This window comes from Vigna radiata, chromosome 11, assembly GCF_000741045.1.
Source record: "Vigna radiata var. radiata cultivar VC1973A chromosome 11, Vradiata_ver6, whole genome shotgun sequence".
NCBI classification, from domain to species: Eukaryota; Viridiplantae; Streptophyta; class Magnoliopsida; order Fabales; family Fabaceae; genus Vigna; species Vigna radiata.
The window spans coordinates 17,694,893-17,711,778 of NC_028361.1; the positions used below are offsets into that span (position 1 = coordinate 17,694,893).

Below are 16,886 nucleotides of genomic sequence, written 5' to 3' on the forward strand. Positions count from 1 at the left end.
AAAATCATAAACTTATAATTATAAAATTATCAATAAATAAAAAAAATTAATAGGAACTCTTTTATATAAATAATATAATTTTATAATTTTATAGTTTTTTAGTTTTATAATTTTATAACTAAAATTTTATAATCTTATAATTTTATAATTTTGTCATTTTGAATTTTGTAATTTTATAATTTAATAATTTTATTTAAACTTAAAAGTAATTTTCTTTAAATAACTATAATATCACATATTTAAGAAAAATTTAAGAGATTTAATTAAAATATTTTAAAATTTTGAGGATCTGAAAAATTTAATAGAAACTAAATAGAGAATTTCAAAATTTATTTAATTAATCACACATTACACTTTTTACAAATATACTGAATATGAAATTGAAGCATCTTATATATAGCATTAAAAACAAAGATGACAAAGAAAACAAACCAAAGTTGTCTGAATCCAACAAAGACAAAAACACTTAACCTTTAAGTTGGTCTTAGCCATTGGTTTGTGTCTTATCTATCTAGTTGTGAGTACAGCTTTGTTTTGTGTTGTTTCTCAAACCCAATTATTCAAAGTCAATATTAATGTTCACCCCAATTCGAGTCTTTGATTTGTCAGATCGCAAGAAACAGCGCTCCCACGCATTAGGTTGACCCCTTTGCTTTTTGCACTTTTGGTTCTTCCTCTTACAGCTCATCGATCAACACTGGTTGGAACAGAAGAAAAGATAAAAGAGTGTACCTTTATTTATTTAGTTTTGCATTGGGGAACGGGAAAACTGACCCTTATATAACAGTAATTTCGAAATGAGTGGTAGTTAGGAGGCTCAGAAACACTATCTAGCAGAATTTTCATGTGGGCTTTTGTTCAGTCAAGTTTCTTCAATATTATCGTGGGAGGAAACTAATACGAAGACCCGGAAGCTTTTTGACAAAGGTATGACTCAATTTCTTAGTTCCCACTTAATAATTTAGTGTGACTTTTGGGCCTTATGTGCTCCATTGTTGGAAATGGGGCGGTCAGGTTCATTCTTTTCGTAGCATTTTATGTTTTGGAATGATCAAGTTAGGAGCTTTGTTGAGGATTGTCACTGGGGTGGGGGTTTGTTTCTGGAAATTTTACATTCTTATTGATGTAAACTGAATTGCAGTGTTATTGTGGTGATTTTGGGGTTATCATGAAGGATTTGTGTTGTGTGTTGATTTTGTTAGGAAACTCAGGTTATCCTATGGTTTCTGTTCTTAAGATAGGAAGGAATTCAGAATAGGTGTTTCAATTGTGAAATTGGCTCTGTTTGAAACGAAACGAAATGTATTTTTAGTTGAACTGCTATTGTGTTTCAACTTTTCTTGTCTTGTGCTATGGATGTTTAAAGAGCGTGAAGAGGAAATATTGCGTACTCTCAATTTTTATAATTTTGGTTGTGGTGTTTCTGTTGGTAATTATATTTTAATTAATTAGAAGAGGGGAAGAAGATGCTAGCTAGTAGTGAGTTCTAGAAAAAGAAACCAGGCAACCAAATTCGTTATATGTTTCTACTTTTTTCTTTTTACCAATATCTCTTGAGTTCCGTGATGCCAGGAAAAGGGAAAAGGATGAAATGCTACATGTTTTGGGTTCTTGAAATTCATATGAAACCTAGAGGTGAATAAAAGCAACTTGTAAAGAAAAAAACAATTTTAGTTGATCCTTAAAATTACTACCATTCTAATTAAAAGAAATTCTTCTGCTACCAAGCATCTTGTACTTCACTTTTTCTCTTTTTGTGCATTTCTTTGATATCTTACAGGCTTGTTAACGACATCAATTTTTATGTATTTCCCATTGGGAAATAGAAGGGAATCATGATGATACCGACACTTTCTCTTTTTGTTTTCAGTTACTAAGAGCATACAAATTCCTCATGATATAAAATTCTTCTTACCAATATTTTCTTTATATGTTTTCAGTGAATACTGCAAATAAATGAGAGCATACAAATTCCTCACTGCACCTTCATCAAATTCTTCTTTCTGAGCCTTTTATAAATGATCAAATTAGTTTAGATTTATCAGGAATAATGTGAACTTTAGAATGAAGAAATGGAAGAGGCTACATGTAAAAAGGAGAAATGTGTGATTGTAAAAGTGGATTAAGAAAAAGTTTACCACTCTATGAGTTGAGATTTCCTTTAGTACATGTTAGGAAGACTATACTTTTGTAGTAAATTGTTTACATGGATGGAGGGATGTACGGAATCATCCACCATATCGATTCTAGTGAACAGGAAATCATCTATAGAGTCTAAACCAAGTAGAGGATTAACACAAGGGGATCCGTTAGCACCTCTTTTGTTCTTAATTGTTATGGAAAGGTTGGCTGGGCTGGATAGACAGGCTACTGAGAAAATTATGCTAGAAGGTTTGAAGGTGAATATGTTGCAATTTGCAGATGACATGTTTTAAATTTGCATTAGGCCTATGGTTAACTTCCATAAGAGTAAGGTTGGGGAGTTGGGTATAGACAAAGGGGAACTAGATAGGTACTCCAAAATATTAAACTGCAGGATAATAAATGTACCCTTCATATACCTGGGAATTATTGTGGGGAAAAATCCTACGAAGCAAATCTTTTGGTAGCCGGTTGAGAATAAAATCAAGAAAAGATTGTCTTGGTGGAAAGAAAGATTTGTCTTTTGCAGACCCGGTGTGCCTAATAAAATTTGTTATTACAACAATTTCCTTGTACTATCTGTTCTTTTTAAAGGCTCCAGTGGAACTTTCTTTGAGGCTGGGGATCACAAGGTAGGAATACAACGTGAATTGAAAGGGAGAACACATATAAACCAAAGGAGGAAGGAGGGCCAGGAGTGGAAGTGAAGACTAGGAGTGAAAAACCAAGGTTCATGGAAGGAAATGCTAGGCTGCAAGTATGGATAATGGACATGGTTGAATGAGAGACCTAGATCAAATCATGAATTTTGGTGATGTGTGTGGAAAGGTGAGGAACCACTTCAGTTGAGATTCCCTAGATTATATGAAACTTGAATAACAAAATGAAAAGTTGGGGAGGTTGGAAGATGGAATGAGAGTAGATAGGAGTGGTGTATGAAGTGGAGATGGGAATGGTTTGAGTGGGAAAAAGATCAAGTTGATGTGTTCATGCAAGAGATTCAAAGAATTTTATCACATAAAGAAAGGGAGGACTTATGGATGTGGAAAAATGAAGATACAATCATAGGTTGTATATAAGTTGTATATGGTTTGGAGCACTTTAGGTGTACTTCTATATCAAATATATCCTTTTTGTTGATAGAAAATATCTGAACTATTGCATGCTAATTACCAAATGCTAACTATTGTTGCTTTACTTTATTACTGTTAGTACTTTTGAGACATTGGCTTACACTTCTTTTGTATTGGATGATCGAGCATTAAGTAAAATAACATAAAGAAAAAGTAATATTATTTAGAATAAAAAAATATAACTACTTAAGTTTAAATTTTTTACTTTTACTGATTATTCTAATATTATTTTATGAAACAAAAAAACAAATATTATTAATTCTTTAATATATAAATCGATTATATTAAAAACTTACCTTTTAATATACATTAATAATAATAAAATATTTACTATATAATTAATTACGTTGAAGGGATAATATATGCTTTAAATATTTTACTTGTTATTCAACACGTAATTATGTATTTGAAAATGATGAATTATGAATTTTTTTTGCACAAAATTGGTTTTTTTTATTAATTTATTTTATTCCTCATTTCTCGTGCTTTGCCTTTGTTCTTGAAAGAAACAAGTCGTGAATTAACTAGATAATTGTGCCATATCTTTTGTGTGTTGAATAAGTACATAGGTATGGTGGCTTTGTTCTTCTACCAAAGGTCTCATTTCTACCTTATTTTCAGGAGAGGCTGAAAAACTACAGACCACCAATGGATGAATTTGGTAAAAAAGATGAAGGTCACTTTTACGCTGTAGATTCAGCTTTTGGAAAACCCTACGCACTGCAGGGCTTCTCAACAAAAGAAAACGACGAGCAAGAAGAGTTATCCCTTCAAGCTTTAACGGAAATAGATTATCGACTAGCCTATTTTACCGAGAAGTTGGTGAACTTGAATGTGCTTTATATTTATCTATTAAGCGAGGAAAGTGATCTTGAAGCAATGGATTCAAAGAATAACTGCATCTTGGCACAATTATTTGAGAAGGCAATGTCATTTGATTTATTGGCTGGCATTTTGGATTCTGAGGTAAGAGAGCTTGACAGTTTCATGGACGCTCTCCAGGAAGAAATTGTTATTGCTCGTCAAAAAATATTTTCGTGCAGACATTTGACCGAACTTTTCCTTATGATGGACAAAAAATTGCATGACTCCGAAGAGTCTGTGAAACAGTTTCAACAGCAGTTAATGGAGTTGAAAATGCAATCATCCCAGTTACAGAAAACCATGGATGCTTATAGAAATGAGAATTGTAAGTTGGAATTCTTACTAAGTTTTGTTTTTTTCTGACATTTATGCTGCGCGTGCAGTTCTTTTCCAAGTTTGGGATGACTGTTTACCTTTCTTAGTCATCCATGTAAACAGGCGAAACCGGGAAGGCCTTGAATTTATCAGGAAATGGTCAACTTTCAGACGTGAAAGCAAAACCCAATGATCAGATGGTTGAACAACGAAGATATATTCTGCAAATGCTTGAGAAATCTTTTGCGAGGGAGCTAGCTCTTGAAAGGAAGTTAGCAGAGTCAAAAGACAATGAGGACCTAAAGTTGAAACTCCGTTACACGGAACAAGTGGCATTTTATATGGAAGAAGCAGCAGAAGTAGTTTGGGGAAGATTTCTAGAGGCAGATAATGCTGCAGAGGTGTTAATGGGGATTTCTAAAGGTATAATGGGACGTCTTCAAGTAACTGAGTTCAATCTCAGTAGTTCTATGCAACGAGAAAATGAGTTGAGATCAACAGTTCAAAATTTGATGGAGCAAATCAAGGCTAAAGATGCTGCTTTAGATAAGCTTGAGACATGTAATGTCGAGAGTACTAAGGAAAAATCTGATGTGTTGGCTTTGAGGGAAAAGGTGAAATTTCTTGAGAAGGAGAGAGAGGATTTTGAGCTTCAGATTAATAATGCGATTGCAGAGAATGAAGTATATCATGAACATCAAATTGAAATGGAAAATTTTGTTGAGTCTCTAAGAGAAAACATTGATATTGCATTAAGTAGGGCTGAGAGTGCGGAAGCCAAGGTTACACAGCTAACTGAGACCAACTTGGAACTTACTGAAGAGATAAATTTTCTTAAAGGGAGTGCTAGCACTGCAGAAAAAAAGGTTGGTTCACTTGAGAAGCAACTAAGGGAATTAGATATCCAACTACAGACTGCAAAGGCATCTTCTGAAGCAAGTCAAGAACAGCAGAACATGTTATACACAGCTATATGGGATATGGAAATATTAATTGAAGAGCTGAAGTCAAAGGTTTCAAAAGCTGAAAGTAATAATGAAAGTGCTGCTGAGAAATGTTCTGTGCTATCTCAAACAAACTTAGAACTTCATAAAGAATTGGATCTCCTTAGGTCCAGAACAATATGCTTGAAGACGTCTTTGGATCAAGCTAGCCATACAAGTTTTTCAAGGGCAAAAGAAATTGATACTAAAACCAAACTTATCATGGATATGGTAATGCAATTAGCTGCTGAAAGGGAGCACATCAATAACCAGGTAATGACTCAAGAAATTTGTGGGTTTTGAACTCTAGTTTCAATGGTTTCTTTGACAGAAAACTAATATTTAGGCCCTTTAAAGATATGTGTACCCAATTGGGTTTCCTAGAGTTTGATTTCATCAAAGAAGTATTCAATATCTTCATTTATCTAAGTTTGATCCTTTTGTGCTTAATTCATGAAACTTTATATCATCTTAATTGTTGTTATTGCTAGAACCGAGTGAGAAAGTAAAATATTCAATGATTCAATAGTTGGAAATTATTCCTGCAGAGCACAATTAAGAAAAATTGTATATTTCTAGGATCAAAAGAATGTTGTTGTTTCCACCTTTTGTAGTTTTTCAAGGGACATTAAAGAACTTAAAATTGGGAGAGAAACTGAAAATATTTTTATTATTACTGCTCACTTTTTCCTAATACACATATTACTCTATTTAAGGGATAGTAGGTCAACATAAAAAAGGAAAAATAGAAAGCTCCTAAAAAGCCCACTCTAAAAAGCCTACTAGAAAATACATTATATTTCAACACTCCTCCTCAAACTGGAGCATATAGATCATATGCACTAAGCTTAGAACATATAAACTGAATTCTAGGCCCCCTTAAAGATTTGGTCAGAATGTCTCCGAGTTGTTCATTAGAGTTGACAAACTCAGTAACAAGTTTCTTGGACAACAACTTCTCTCTAATAAAATGACAATCAATTTCTATATGTTATGTTCTCTCATGAAAAATTGTATTGGAGGCAATATGAAGGGTTGCTTGGTTGTCACAATACAGTTTCAACGGCTCATTTTCACAAAATTTCAATTCTTGAAGAAGTTGTCTGATCCACACAAGTTCGCATGTAGTTAAAGCCATTTTCAACACTAGATTGAGCAACAACACTTTGTTTCTTACTTTTCCAAGATACAAGGTTCCCTCCAAGTAAAACACAATATCCTGGAGTAGATCTTTGATCAATTAGAGAACCAACCCAATCTGCATCACAATATCCTCCAATCCGAGTGCTTCCCTTGTTCTCATACAACAATCCCTGTCCTGGGTTTCCTTTTACGTATCTGAGAATGCAAATCACTGCATTCCAATGGTTAACATGTGGATTTTGCATAAATTGACTCACAACTCTCATTGGATAAGAAATATCAGGTCTTGTTATTGTAAGATAGATGAGTTTTCCAACCAGCCTTCTATATCTCTCTGGGTCTGAGAAGGTTTCATCTTGATCTCTCATTAACTTTTGATTTGAGTCCATAAGACTATCAATGGGTTTGCAATTTGTCATGCCTGTTTCCTCTAAAATATCAAGAGCATATTTCCTTTGTGAAATGATGACACCTTCTTTTGACTGTGCCACTTCAATATCAAGAAAATATTTTAGACGACCCAGATCTTTAGTCTGAAAGCGGTTGAACAAATGATTCTTTGATTGAGTAATTCTAGTGACTTCATTCCCTGTAATAACAATATCATCAACATACACCACGAGATAAACACATTTGTCAGGAGAAAAATGACCGTAAAACACTACCAACTTAAAATTGGGAGAGAAACTGAAAATATTTTTATTATTACTGCTCACTTTTTCCTAATAAACATATTACCCTATTTAAGGGATAGTAGATCAACATAAAAAAAGGAAAAATAGAAAGCTCCTAAAAAGCCCACTCTAAAAAGCCTACCAGAAAATACATTATATTTCAACAAAAGAAAATATACCTCTGTGGATAATCTACAGTGTGTCTGAATCAGAATTTCAAATCCAGATCTATTATGGTTCATGGTTACTTATCCTGAAAGAAACAAGTGGAGTTAGGTGATTATGACTGTGTTTGGCATAATTAGAGAATAAATCAGTATCTTTCCTTGGAACGGAATTAGAAACCGAAAAAAGGTAACATGATAATTTTGAAGTTATGATTATGTTTGTCGATTTATTATTTTTTTTTTCAAATAACTCTGGAGTTATTATTCAACTTTTTATGATTTATACACTAACAGGGACATTGGATTTCTTATCATTGTTCTTCTTGCAGTTACTTGCATTAAAACAGGAAAATAAACATTTGGTACAAAAGTTAAAGAATACTAAAATTGATGGATCTTTACATACTTGCAACTATGGACTGAATAACAGAAACGAAGATCAAGCTTCCAACATTGACTCAAGCAATGATAGCTGTGCTAAGTCCTCGGATGAGGAAGTAATAGATCACTTTAATGCCGCCTTTCAGGCAGGTACTTATTTGTCAGCCTTATCTTTTTAATTTGTAGTAATGCTTATTATGTAAAATGTAGGTGTTACATTTAGGATCTACTTAGGAAATTTTCTCCAAAACCACTTGTAGAGAAAGAAAATAAGAAGAAAAATAAAATAAGTTTCTCTATAAGCTCTATTGTGCACTAAGTGTTAAATTTTGCCCCAGAACAATGAAAGAACAACAAATTTAGTAAAGCAAATTATATCTGTTTTTAGTTAGATATTAAATACAATGTTGAGAGTTGTAGGTAGGATATTAAATGTATTGCTAGAAGTTGTTAGAGTTTGTTAGAAGATTGTAGAGGTTGTTTCAAATAAATTAACAAAAATAAGAATCTTCCTTCTTTCAAATTAATCCTTTCACGTTGGTATCAGAGCTCCCTGTCTAAGAAGCTGAGCTTCCGAATTTTTTCTTTCCCATCTTGGTTACAGTTAGTTAGCGTTGCCTGAAGTGCAACGATTTCTTTTAATTATTGGGTTGCCTGAAGTGTCCCTAAGTTGTGGTTTTGTCACTCCTGCTGCCCCCATCTGCTGCCACGCATAGGAGCTGTTATCGGAATCATTGTTGGAACTTTCGCCGGAGCTGTAGCTGTTGTATCACTGCTGCTGCATCACCACTACTCTTGTCACTGCTGCATCATTGCTGTCATCATCACTGCTGTCGTTGCTGCATCACTGCTGCTGTCATTGCTGCATCACCATTGCATAGTGCTGGTGCCATCACAGGTGCTGTTGTGCTGCTGCCATGACAGCTGCTTTCATCAGTGCCATTGATGCTGCCATCACTGGACCTTTCTGTCTTACCTTTCATTTTTATTTAGGAGAGGGCTAAGGAATTCCTATTATTTATTTTTGGCATGGCAACTCCACTAAACAATGCCGATCTTCCGCACTTGCCTGATGACAACGGCCTTAATGATAGGAATTGTCTCCAATGGGCTTAATTTATCAGACGTACGTTAAGGGTACGTGTATACTCAATCATATTGAAGGAAAGGCCATTTCCCCGGATGAACCTAATTTTCAGATTTGGGATAATGATGACTCACGAATCATTACATGGTTACGGGGGTCCCATGACTACAAAAATAAGTAGAATCTAGTGCCCATGAAATTTGGGAGGACCTTGCAACTACCTATTTTATGTTATAGGACATGTCTACATGTTATGAGTTAGAAAGAAAGATCTTTGGTGCCACGCAGGGAACTCTCTTTTTTTCAGAATATTATGGAACGTTGAAGGATATGTGGATTGAATTGGACTAGTCAATGTTGTCAAACTCGAGGATAGTAAGGGGATCGGAAAGGTAATGAAAACGTAACTTGACAAGTAAATAAAAAATTATATTCATAAATAGTGCATTAGTTTAAATTATATAAATGATAAAAATAACTCATACATAATTCATAAAATGGGTTCATAAGAATTAAAATAGGTTCATACGTTTGAAGAAGCATAAAACATCTAATAAATTGTTCAATGTTTAATAAAACTATCCAAGGAAATCTTTCATATCAAAAACAGGATAATCATCCTTGTCCTCCACATGATCTTCATTTTCATCAATATCCTCTCCTCCAGGACCTTCATCATTATAAAAAATTGGAGGAACCTCCAAATCATCCATAGGTGCAACAACACCACCTCTACTGGCATATTTATTCTCTCCAACTTCAACTAAGATGTCTTCATATGAAGCATCTAAACTTGAACTTGCTTCATTTTCCTCCACAGTCCATTCATCGCCAGAAGCAAAGATCGTCCATGTTGTAGTCCTTTATCTTCCTAACATCCTTCTTCTTCGTCAATCTTGAATTAGCCATTACAAACACCACATCATTCATGGTCTTTTGTTGTAGACGATTTCTTTTCTTGGTGTGGACCAAAATAATTACAAAATTAATTAACACCTTATACTAGCCTCTAAAAGATAATTATAAAATCAATTTCATAGATAGGAATTCGTACCCTTTCAAAAGCACTTTAGTGACATTCACATATGGATGAACTACAAGTCAAGCTCAATACTCTAATTGCAAATCTTTGTAATTTTGGATGTTCATCACCATATGATTCCCACCATAGTGATGGAGTTTTGGTTTTGAGTGCACAATGAGCTATTGGACTACCATAAAATCTAGATTTGCTCTTGAAACTTTCAATTTGGGAGTCAATCTTGGTGATCTGATCAATGTCTCCCACCAACCTATCCAAACAATCATACATTCCACGTTTCACATCATAATCAGCTTTGAACTTAGCATCATAGTGCAACATGGGTTAGATAATAGCCTGCAACATGTAATGGCCTATGCAATTGGTTGTCCCATCTATGGTAGATGATTTCCCAAAGAGGAGTATAGCTATGCAAGATAAAATCTCCAAAAGCAAAGTCTATTATTAGAAAATGAAATATTAGTGTAAGGAATTAGTTGTTATTTCCTCTTGCTAACTCTATTGAAAAGATTTTGTCTTCTCTTTAGCAATATACATTTCCATAAAGAGAGGTTAGGTCAGGAAAAGATAACAGAGAAATGCCAGAGAAAAAGATTGCAGAGAAAAGAGTCATACCACACTCGTCCTCACTGAATGAATTCCCGCAATTTTGTACTCTCTTCTCTCTCATACGTGAACTTTTGCGCAATTCATTATTCTCTCCACTGCGTACCACATAGCTATCACCTTTAACCAATTCTCCCACGTGTTACATAAACATAACACTCTGATCTTCCCGCTCATATCTGTAGATTTGATCTCATTTACTGTTACATTAGTGTATGTAATAACAATGTACCTTGTCTATTTCTTGTAATTCATTTTCCCTTTCCCTCCATAACATGATTACGTTCTTCTTGAATACTACCATGAAAAGAGTCTACAGAACTCTGCTTTCCCTTCTCAAGCCTTTTTCTGTTTGCCATGCTATAATCAGAATATAAACATAAGGAACCTTATTTAGAATTTGAAATTGGATGTCTCGAATGTAAAAACTCTTATCTAACCTATGATGCTTACAATGGTAACTGACAAAGTTGACCAAAATGCCCAACATGTATCCAGAACCAATTGGTTTCTTTCAATGTTATACTTTCTACCATCATTTTACTGGATGAATTTTTAATACTGCTTTGGAAACATTACAATGTGAAGAAGTTCAGCTTGCATTGATAGAGTAAAAAGCTAATTTACAGGTACAAACTTAATTTTTCTCCTATCCTAAAGTCTTTTCCTTTTTTTGTTTCAACTATTAGGTGGGTGAAGAAATTGCAAGCTCAAAAACTGGAGTGGCATCATCTATTTCGGCAGATAAGCTTGCAAGTTGCAGAAAATTGACATTTCTTTCAGTAGCATTTTTTGTCCCGCTGGTTTCTGTGTTAGCCATCTGGTTGTTGGACAAAGGAAACATTTTCATTTCCGAAAGCTTATGATTGCCAAGTTATATGAAGGCTATATAAAATTTGTGCTTGTGTAGTTGGGCTTCCCTGATATATGATTGCCTAGAGCGTCTTTATGTTATCTTAGTTGCTGTAAACTAATATTAAAATTTAATTGAAGGTTATTCTATCATTAGTGCTTAACAGATCTAGAGTTTGTCTTTGATACATCAATTATCATTTTATTTTTTCAAATGTACAAATCTTTTTCTTAAAGACTTTCAGTCTTGTTTTGTTCTTCTAACAGAAACTGTTTTATTATTTACTTTAACTTATTTCAAAAATATTACTCTAAATATTATAAATGTAATTTAATAATAAACTAATATCAATAGTTTAGAAGATTAAGTAAATAACAAAATTATGGCTTAATTATGTTTTTAGTTATTAAATGATTATTTGATTTTCATGTGACAAGCAGCATACACCCATTCTCAATGAGATCTGAGTCCATTACCTAAAACCTTAAGGCTCACGTATGCCATTTTCTCTCCTATCTCCCATCGTCCCTACTCGTTTCTCTCCCTCCTCCCGCCCTTCCTGGTTGCTCACCATCACTAAGCATTTTGAAACAGTTACAGTTTCCATTGTTAGGCAAGTGAAAGTTGAGAGCGTCAACGAACTTACCTGATAGCGATGAGAGAGCATAAGGATCATTGTCATGGTCATGGAGTTTCATGAGGCAGAGGAAAACGATGCTTGATTTTCTTATAGAGGTAAACACCAACGTTTTGAGATTGCTGGTCATTGTTGTGTTGTACTATTTTGTTTTTGAGAGGGATGATGTTGCTCAAAAGATGGAATGCAGGAGGGTGGAACCGCGAGGGAGGGTTGGGGAGAGAGTGAAATGACTACGGAGGATTGGAGAGGGAGTGAAGAAGAAGAAGATGTATATGGACACAAACACGTGTTATTAATGTTATAATTTAAAAACTGAAAATATCATTAATTCTAAAATAATTAATAAAAATATAATATTATATTACAATTGATCAATTATTAGATTCTTTATTTTTAATGTATACTATTCTTATATTTATTAATAAATTAACCCTAATAAACATTTTCAATTTTTAATTATCAGAGTTATGCATATATACATTTAATTAAAAGATAATAATTTAAATATATATGAAGAATTTCATATATATGCTAAAACTAAAAACTAGTAATTTTATTATTATATTTTGAAATTCGTGTTTATGTAATGTTAGTTATTTTAAAATATCAATTGCAACTAATGATAAAATTCAATATTAACAGTTTTAGAGAGAATATCATTGTAACAATTCAATGATAGTAAATATGTTCCTTCTTATACAATTTTCTTTGAAAGATGATGATTATTCAGATAAATGACCTTTTTTAAGAGTAGGTGATTTGTACTTTTTTACATCTTGGAAAAAACATTATTATTTTAGCGTTTGTATGCTAACGTAGAACATAAAGTTTTAGGAAAGTATTTCAGAAATGTCTTTCTATTTTACAATGTGTTACTGATCCATGTGCAGTACTTTTGAGTAAAATTTGATGTTGCCATTATCTACATAGATAAAGAGGCAAAAATCAAAGTAGATAGAGGTACAATACATTTATGCACTTGACGTTCTTACGTTAAAGTAAAGCATTATTGTTTTGTAATATCAACATTTGACGTGAGTCTGTGCTTTTTTAAAATAGTGTCTCAATTGATAAAATCTACAACATCTGCTACTTCTTTCTTTAGACGTGATTTTTTCAAGTATTGTTTATCCTTTTATTATTGACACGTAATTGTTTATCTTGCTAGTGTTTAATAAGAATGTTCAAATATGCGCTTAGCTTAGATGTTACACTTCACTTGGCCTTGTTCACTTGAGTGGATTTGAGGGAGAGTAATTGAGTAGATCTGAAGGTAATTTTTTTTGTTGCTTATTTGAGTGAATTTGGAGGTAAACGAGAGTGGATTTGAAAGTAAAGTTTGTGAGAATTAGTGTAGGATTTACTTTATGTGACAGATTAAAAAAATTTACTTCCAAATCCACCCTCACTTATCTCCAAATCTATTCAAATAAACAACAAAAAAATTTATCTTCAAATCCTCTCAATTACTCTCCCCCAAATCCACTCAAGTGAACAAGACCTTAAGGATATTTCGTGAAGTATTGTATATTAAACTTCAAAACTCAAGTTGCTAAACAATATAGTCTTTCTAGACGATTTTGTCTTAATAGAACACTTAGTCTATATGTTTAGGTTCAACCAATCAATTCAAGGCACATGCAACTTGAGCTAAAACACTTGATTGACATATTTAAGCATTGGAATTAATGAAAAGAAAACTGCAACTGGAAAACATGTGACATATGACTCAAGTAAAAGCAAGCACATTTAAAGAACTAGAAGTTACAAACATAATCTTAACAAGTACCTGTCATGTAATTTTCTTTAAGATAACATTGTCCTATGACTAAGCATGCAAAAAAAAAATGTTAAGACAAAGCATTTAAGCAAGACCAAAGGTACAAAACATAATCGGCCAAAGCTGCTTGACAAAACATGTATGTGCATGATACACAACATTCAACACCTCTAAATTTTCTTTTGCACTAACTTGGCCAAGGGCATGAATATTTGGATCATTCCAAGATAGGTACAATAAGACAAGATTAAGAAAACATAAATAACACCTTAACAATATAACCTTTCAATAGGAAATGATAAGGAGTCATCTTGTTGATTTTAGAAGCAAGGTGTTAGTTCAAATTTCTTAAGAAAGTTTAAGGAAGATTCCCGCTAGATACTAAGATAACTAAATTATTTGAATATGAAGGATCACTTCAAAATGTTATCACAAGAAGAAGATGATGGAGATCATTCTTCAAGAGTAAATTTTTTGATGATGATAAAAGCAAGTCCAAGAACTTAGAGTGGTGACAAAAATATTAGAAGACTTGTATTTTATTTATGTATGTGATTAAGTCTTTGTAATAAGTCATATATTAGTGAATAAATTATGCATAAAACTTTGCTTAGAGAGTCATAAAGTATCATGTACAAAGATTATCCCAGAAAATTTTTCATTTATCCAAGAAGTTGTGATAGTCGATTATCATTGATAATTGATTATTTAATTAAAATCAAGTTTTTCATAATAGTCTCTGTGGTAATCGATTGTTACTGTTAGTAATAGGTTATCATAGTGTGGATAGAGCAATAACTTTCACTAAGTGGGTTCTTGTGTGATTGAGTGTTATGATTGTTGCTAGGAGAATTTGTTCATCCTTTGTGTTACTCAAAGGAGATGTTCATTCCTTATGGATTAAAGGATGGTGTTTCTTCATCTTTGGTGTGATTCAAGAGAAGTGTCTTCGTCTATCGTGAGATTCAAAGGAGGTATTCATCCCTTGTGAATTTCAAGGGAGATATTTTGCATTTCTTGTGTATTTAAGAGAGGTGCTTTATATCCTAAACTATTCTTACTCTTATTTGTAATCTTAATTTATTTTAAGTGTTTGAGTTAATTCATCTTTAGAAAGATTAATAACTAGACGTAGAGTTTTTTTATCTGAACCAATATAAAATTATTTGTGTAAATTTCTCTTTTCCTACACTCTTTATTTATATGCTATTATATCTTAAAGAAATCATTTTTATTGCTAAGTCAAATTTTAAAAAGGGAATTTTTTTTAAAACATAATCTTACTAACAAACCAATTCACTCCTCTTGGTTTTGTCTAAACACAATTACTTTATTTTGTGATTCTAACACAGAAGACTCAAGAATAAATAAGATAAAATGGATTCAAGTTAATGAAAGGAAGAACCAACATAAAAAGGAAACAAGACATGATATAGTAAGGAACATAAGTTGAAAAAATGAAACAAAAGTGAACAAACAATAACAAAAGATGAAAAGGTAAGAAGAGAAGGGGATAACAAGGTGGTCACGCCACTTAGGTTTTAAGCCACCCAAGATAAGTGTTCTGCCACTTGAACCTTAGTACAAGATGAGACTAAGAATAGCTCAAGAACACCCAAAAAGATTCTTTTCACTCCCTCTAGAATTGATTGAACATAATAACATTACTTTTCAAAATATTTAACCATTTACAAGTGAGGTGATTCTCTTAAATAGGCTAAGAGAAGTGCCTCCTAACAATAACAAAGAACATGGTTTTAGAAACTAAGATAACCTAAGATAAAAATAGGCTAAAGTGTAGAATTTATTCTAAGATAAAAACTAAACTAAGTAAAAAAAAAAATAAAAAAAAGAAGAAGAAAGTTTGGTAACTCCTCTTTCATTGGTGCCTCCTCTCTTTCTCATTTTGGAAGCTTTGTAGTGAATGTCACCTTCTTTTTCTCGACTTTCTTCATATTTAATGTTTAACTTGGAATATGATCATAATTATTTATTGAAAAGAATATAATTTCACAGATGCAAAATCGTTGAGGTTTTTCAATAAAATGCAAAACTAGTAATTATCATTTATAATTTTTTTAAGATATAATATTTTATATATGCACATAATATTTATTATATATTATTAGAATATTTGGAAAACACAATATTTTTATAACTTTTAATGTTTATAAATTTACTAATTTTAATGTCTTTAACCATGATTTCGTGGTTTCGTTCCTCACTATCATTTAATATTTTAGTCATCTAAAAATTTTATTTAGACAAGTTTCTTCATAAGAATATTAAGAGTTATTTTTTTTTTCTAAAAGTTAAAATATCTCATACATAAATTAATTTTGTAAATACACAATTTTCCTTCAAAATTTCATGTTTATATTTTTTTAAAAATCTTGTGGAGAAAGCCACCTAAACCAATCATGAACATATTACATTTTATTTTCAATTCTTGAAAATACATTATTATTTTTTTAGCCTCTCTAAATGTAGGAGCTTTCTGAGGACGGATACCTGACACTATTATTTGTCTATTAAACAACTTTGTTGCAGACGCAATATGTTAATATATCTGTTTTGGTATGAAATTATTAATATAAAATAATGATATTTGACAATATTTTTTTATAATATTTTAATATTATTTATATATAATTATATAATTGATATGTTTATAATTATTATTATTAATAGTAAAATAATTTTAGATTAATTATATAATGACGTGTAAATAATGTTAAAATGTTATCTTAAAAAAGTTGTCAAAAGTATATTATCCATGTTATGAAAAAAACAATGAATTTTGTTTCACATTTGATTGCTTTAGTTTGAAACTTCTTCAAATCACATGTGATATCACATGTGATATCAAATACGGTCGTGCCAAGAGTCTCTGAAAACGAAAATTACGACCAAAAGTCGCACTTCTTACTTAATTTCTAATCTTGTATTTGAATGAGGTAACTTAAAATAATAACTCATTTATTTAGTAAATTTGAAATTTTTATTTTTAAATAAAGAAATTAAAAAATTATATTTAAGAACTTTTAAAAGATTTTAAATAACAAATAATAAAATA

General features: G+C 32.0%; 1 protein-coding gene across 3 annotated transcripts; it reads left to right on the top strand.

Moving 5' to 3' along the window:
* The first annotated feature begins 445 nt into the window (after positions 1 to 445).
* LOC106777747 (WPP domain-interacting tail-anchored protein 2) lies at positions 446 to 11,553 on the top strand. Of its 3 annotated transcripts, XM_022787422.1 has the most exons (6): positions 446 to 927; positions 1,941 to 3,210; positions 3,897 to 4,464; positions 4,578 to 5,710; positions 7,751 to 7,948; positions 11,227 to 11,553. In XM_022787422.1, the coding sequence occupies exons 3-6, from the start codon at positions 3,924 to 3,926 to the stop codon at positions 11,401 to 11,403; spliced, it is 2,049 nt and encodes a 682-aa protein (XP_022643143.1). In that variant the 5' UTR covers positions 446 to 927; positions 1,941 to 3,210; positions 3,897 to 3,923; the 3' UTR covers positions 11,404 to 11,553. The 3 variants fall into 3 exon arrangements, with proteins under 3 accessions (XP_022643143.1, XP_014520969.1, XP_014520970.1); XM_014665483.2 differs by lacking the exon at positions 1,941 to 3,210; XM_014665484.2 differs by lacking the exon at positions 1,941 to 3,210 and having other exon boundaries at positions 7,751 to 7,952; positions 11,227 to 11,360.
* The last annotated feature ends 5,333 nt before the right edge of the window (positions 11,554 to 16,886 follow it).

What these genes read in the sequence shown, in the direction of transcription:
- LOC106777747 (XM_022787422.1), top strand. Translation starts at nt 3,924, where the DNA reads ATGGATGAATTTGGTAAAAAAGATGAAGGTCACTTTTACGCTGTAGAT. An exon ending in TGCTTATAGAAATGAGAATT is followed by an intron (nt 4,465 to 4,577) that starts GTAAGTTGGAAT and finishes CCATGTAAACAG; the next exon opens with GCGAAACCGGGAAGGCCTTG. An exon ending in ACTTTAATGCCGCCTTTCAG is followed by an intron (nt 7,949 to 11,226) that starts GCAGGTACTTAT and finishes TTCAACTATTAG; the next exon opens with GTGGGTGAAGAAATTGCAAG.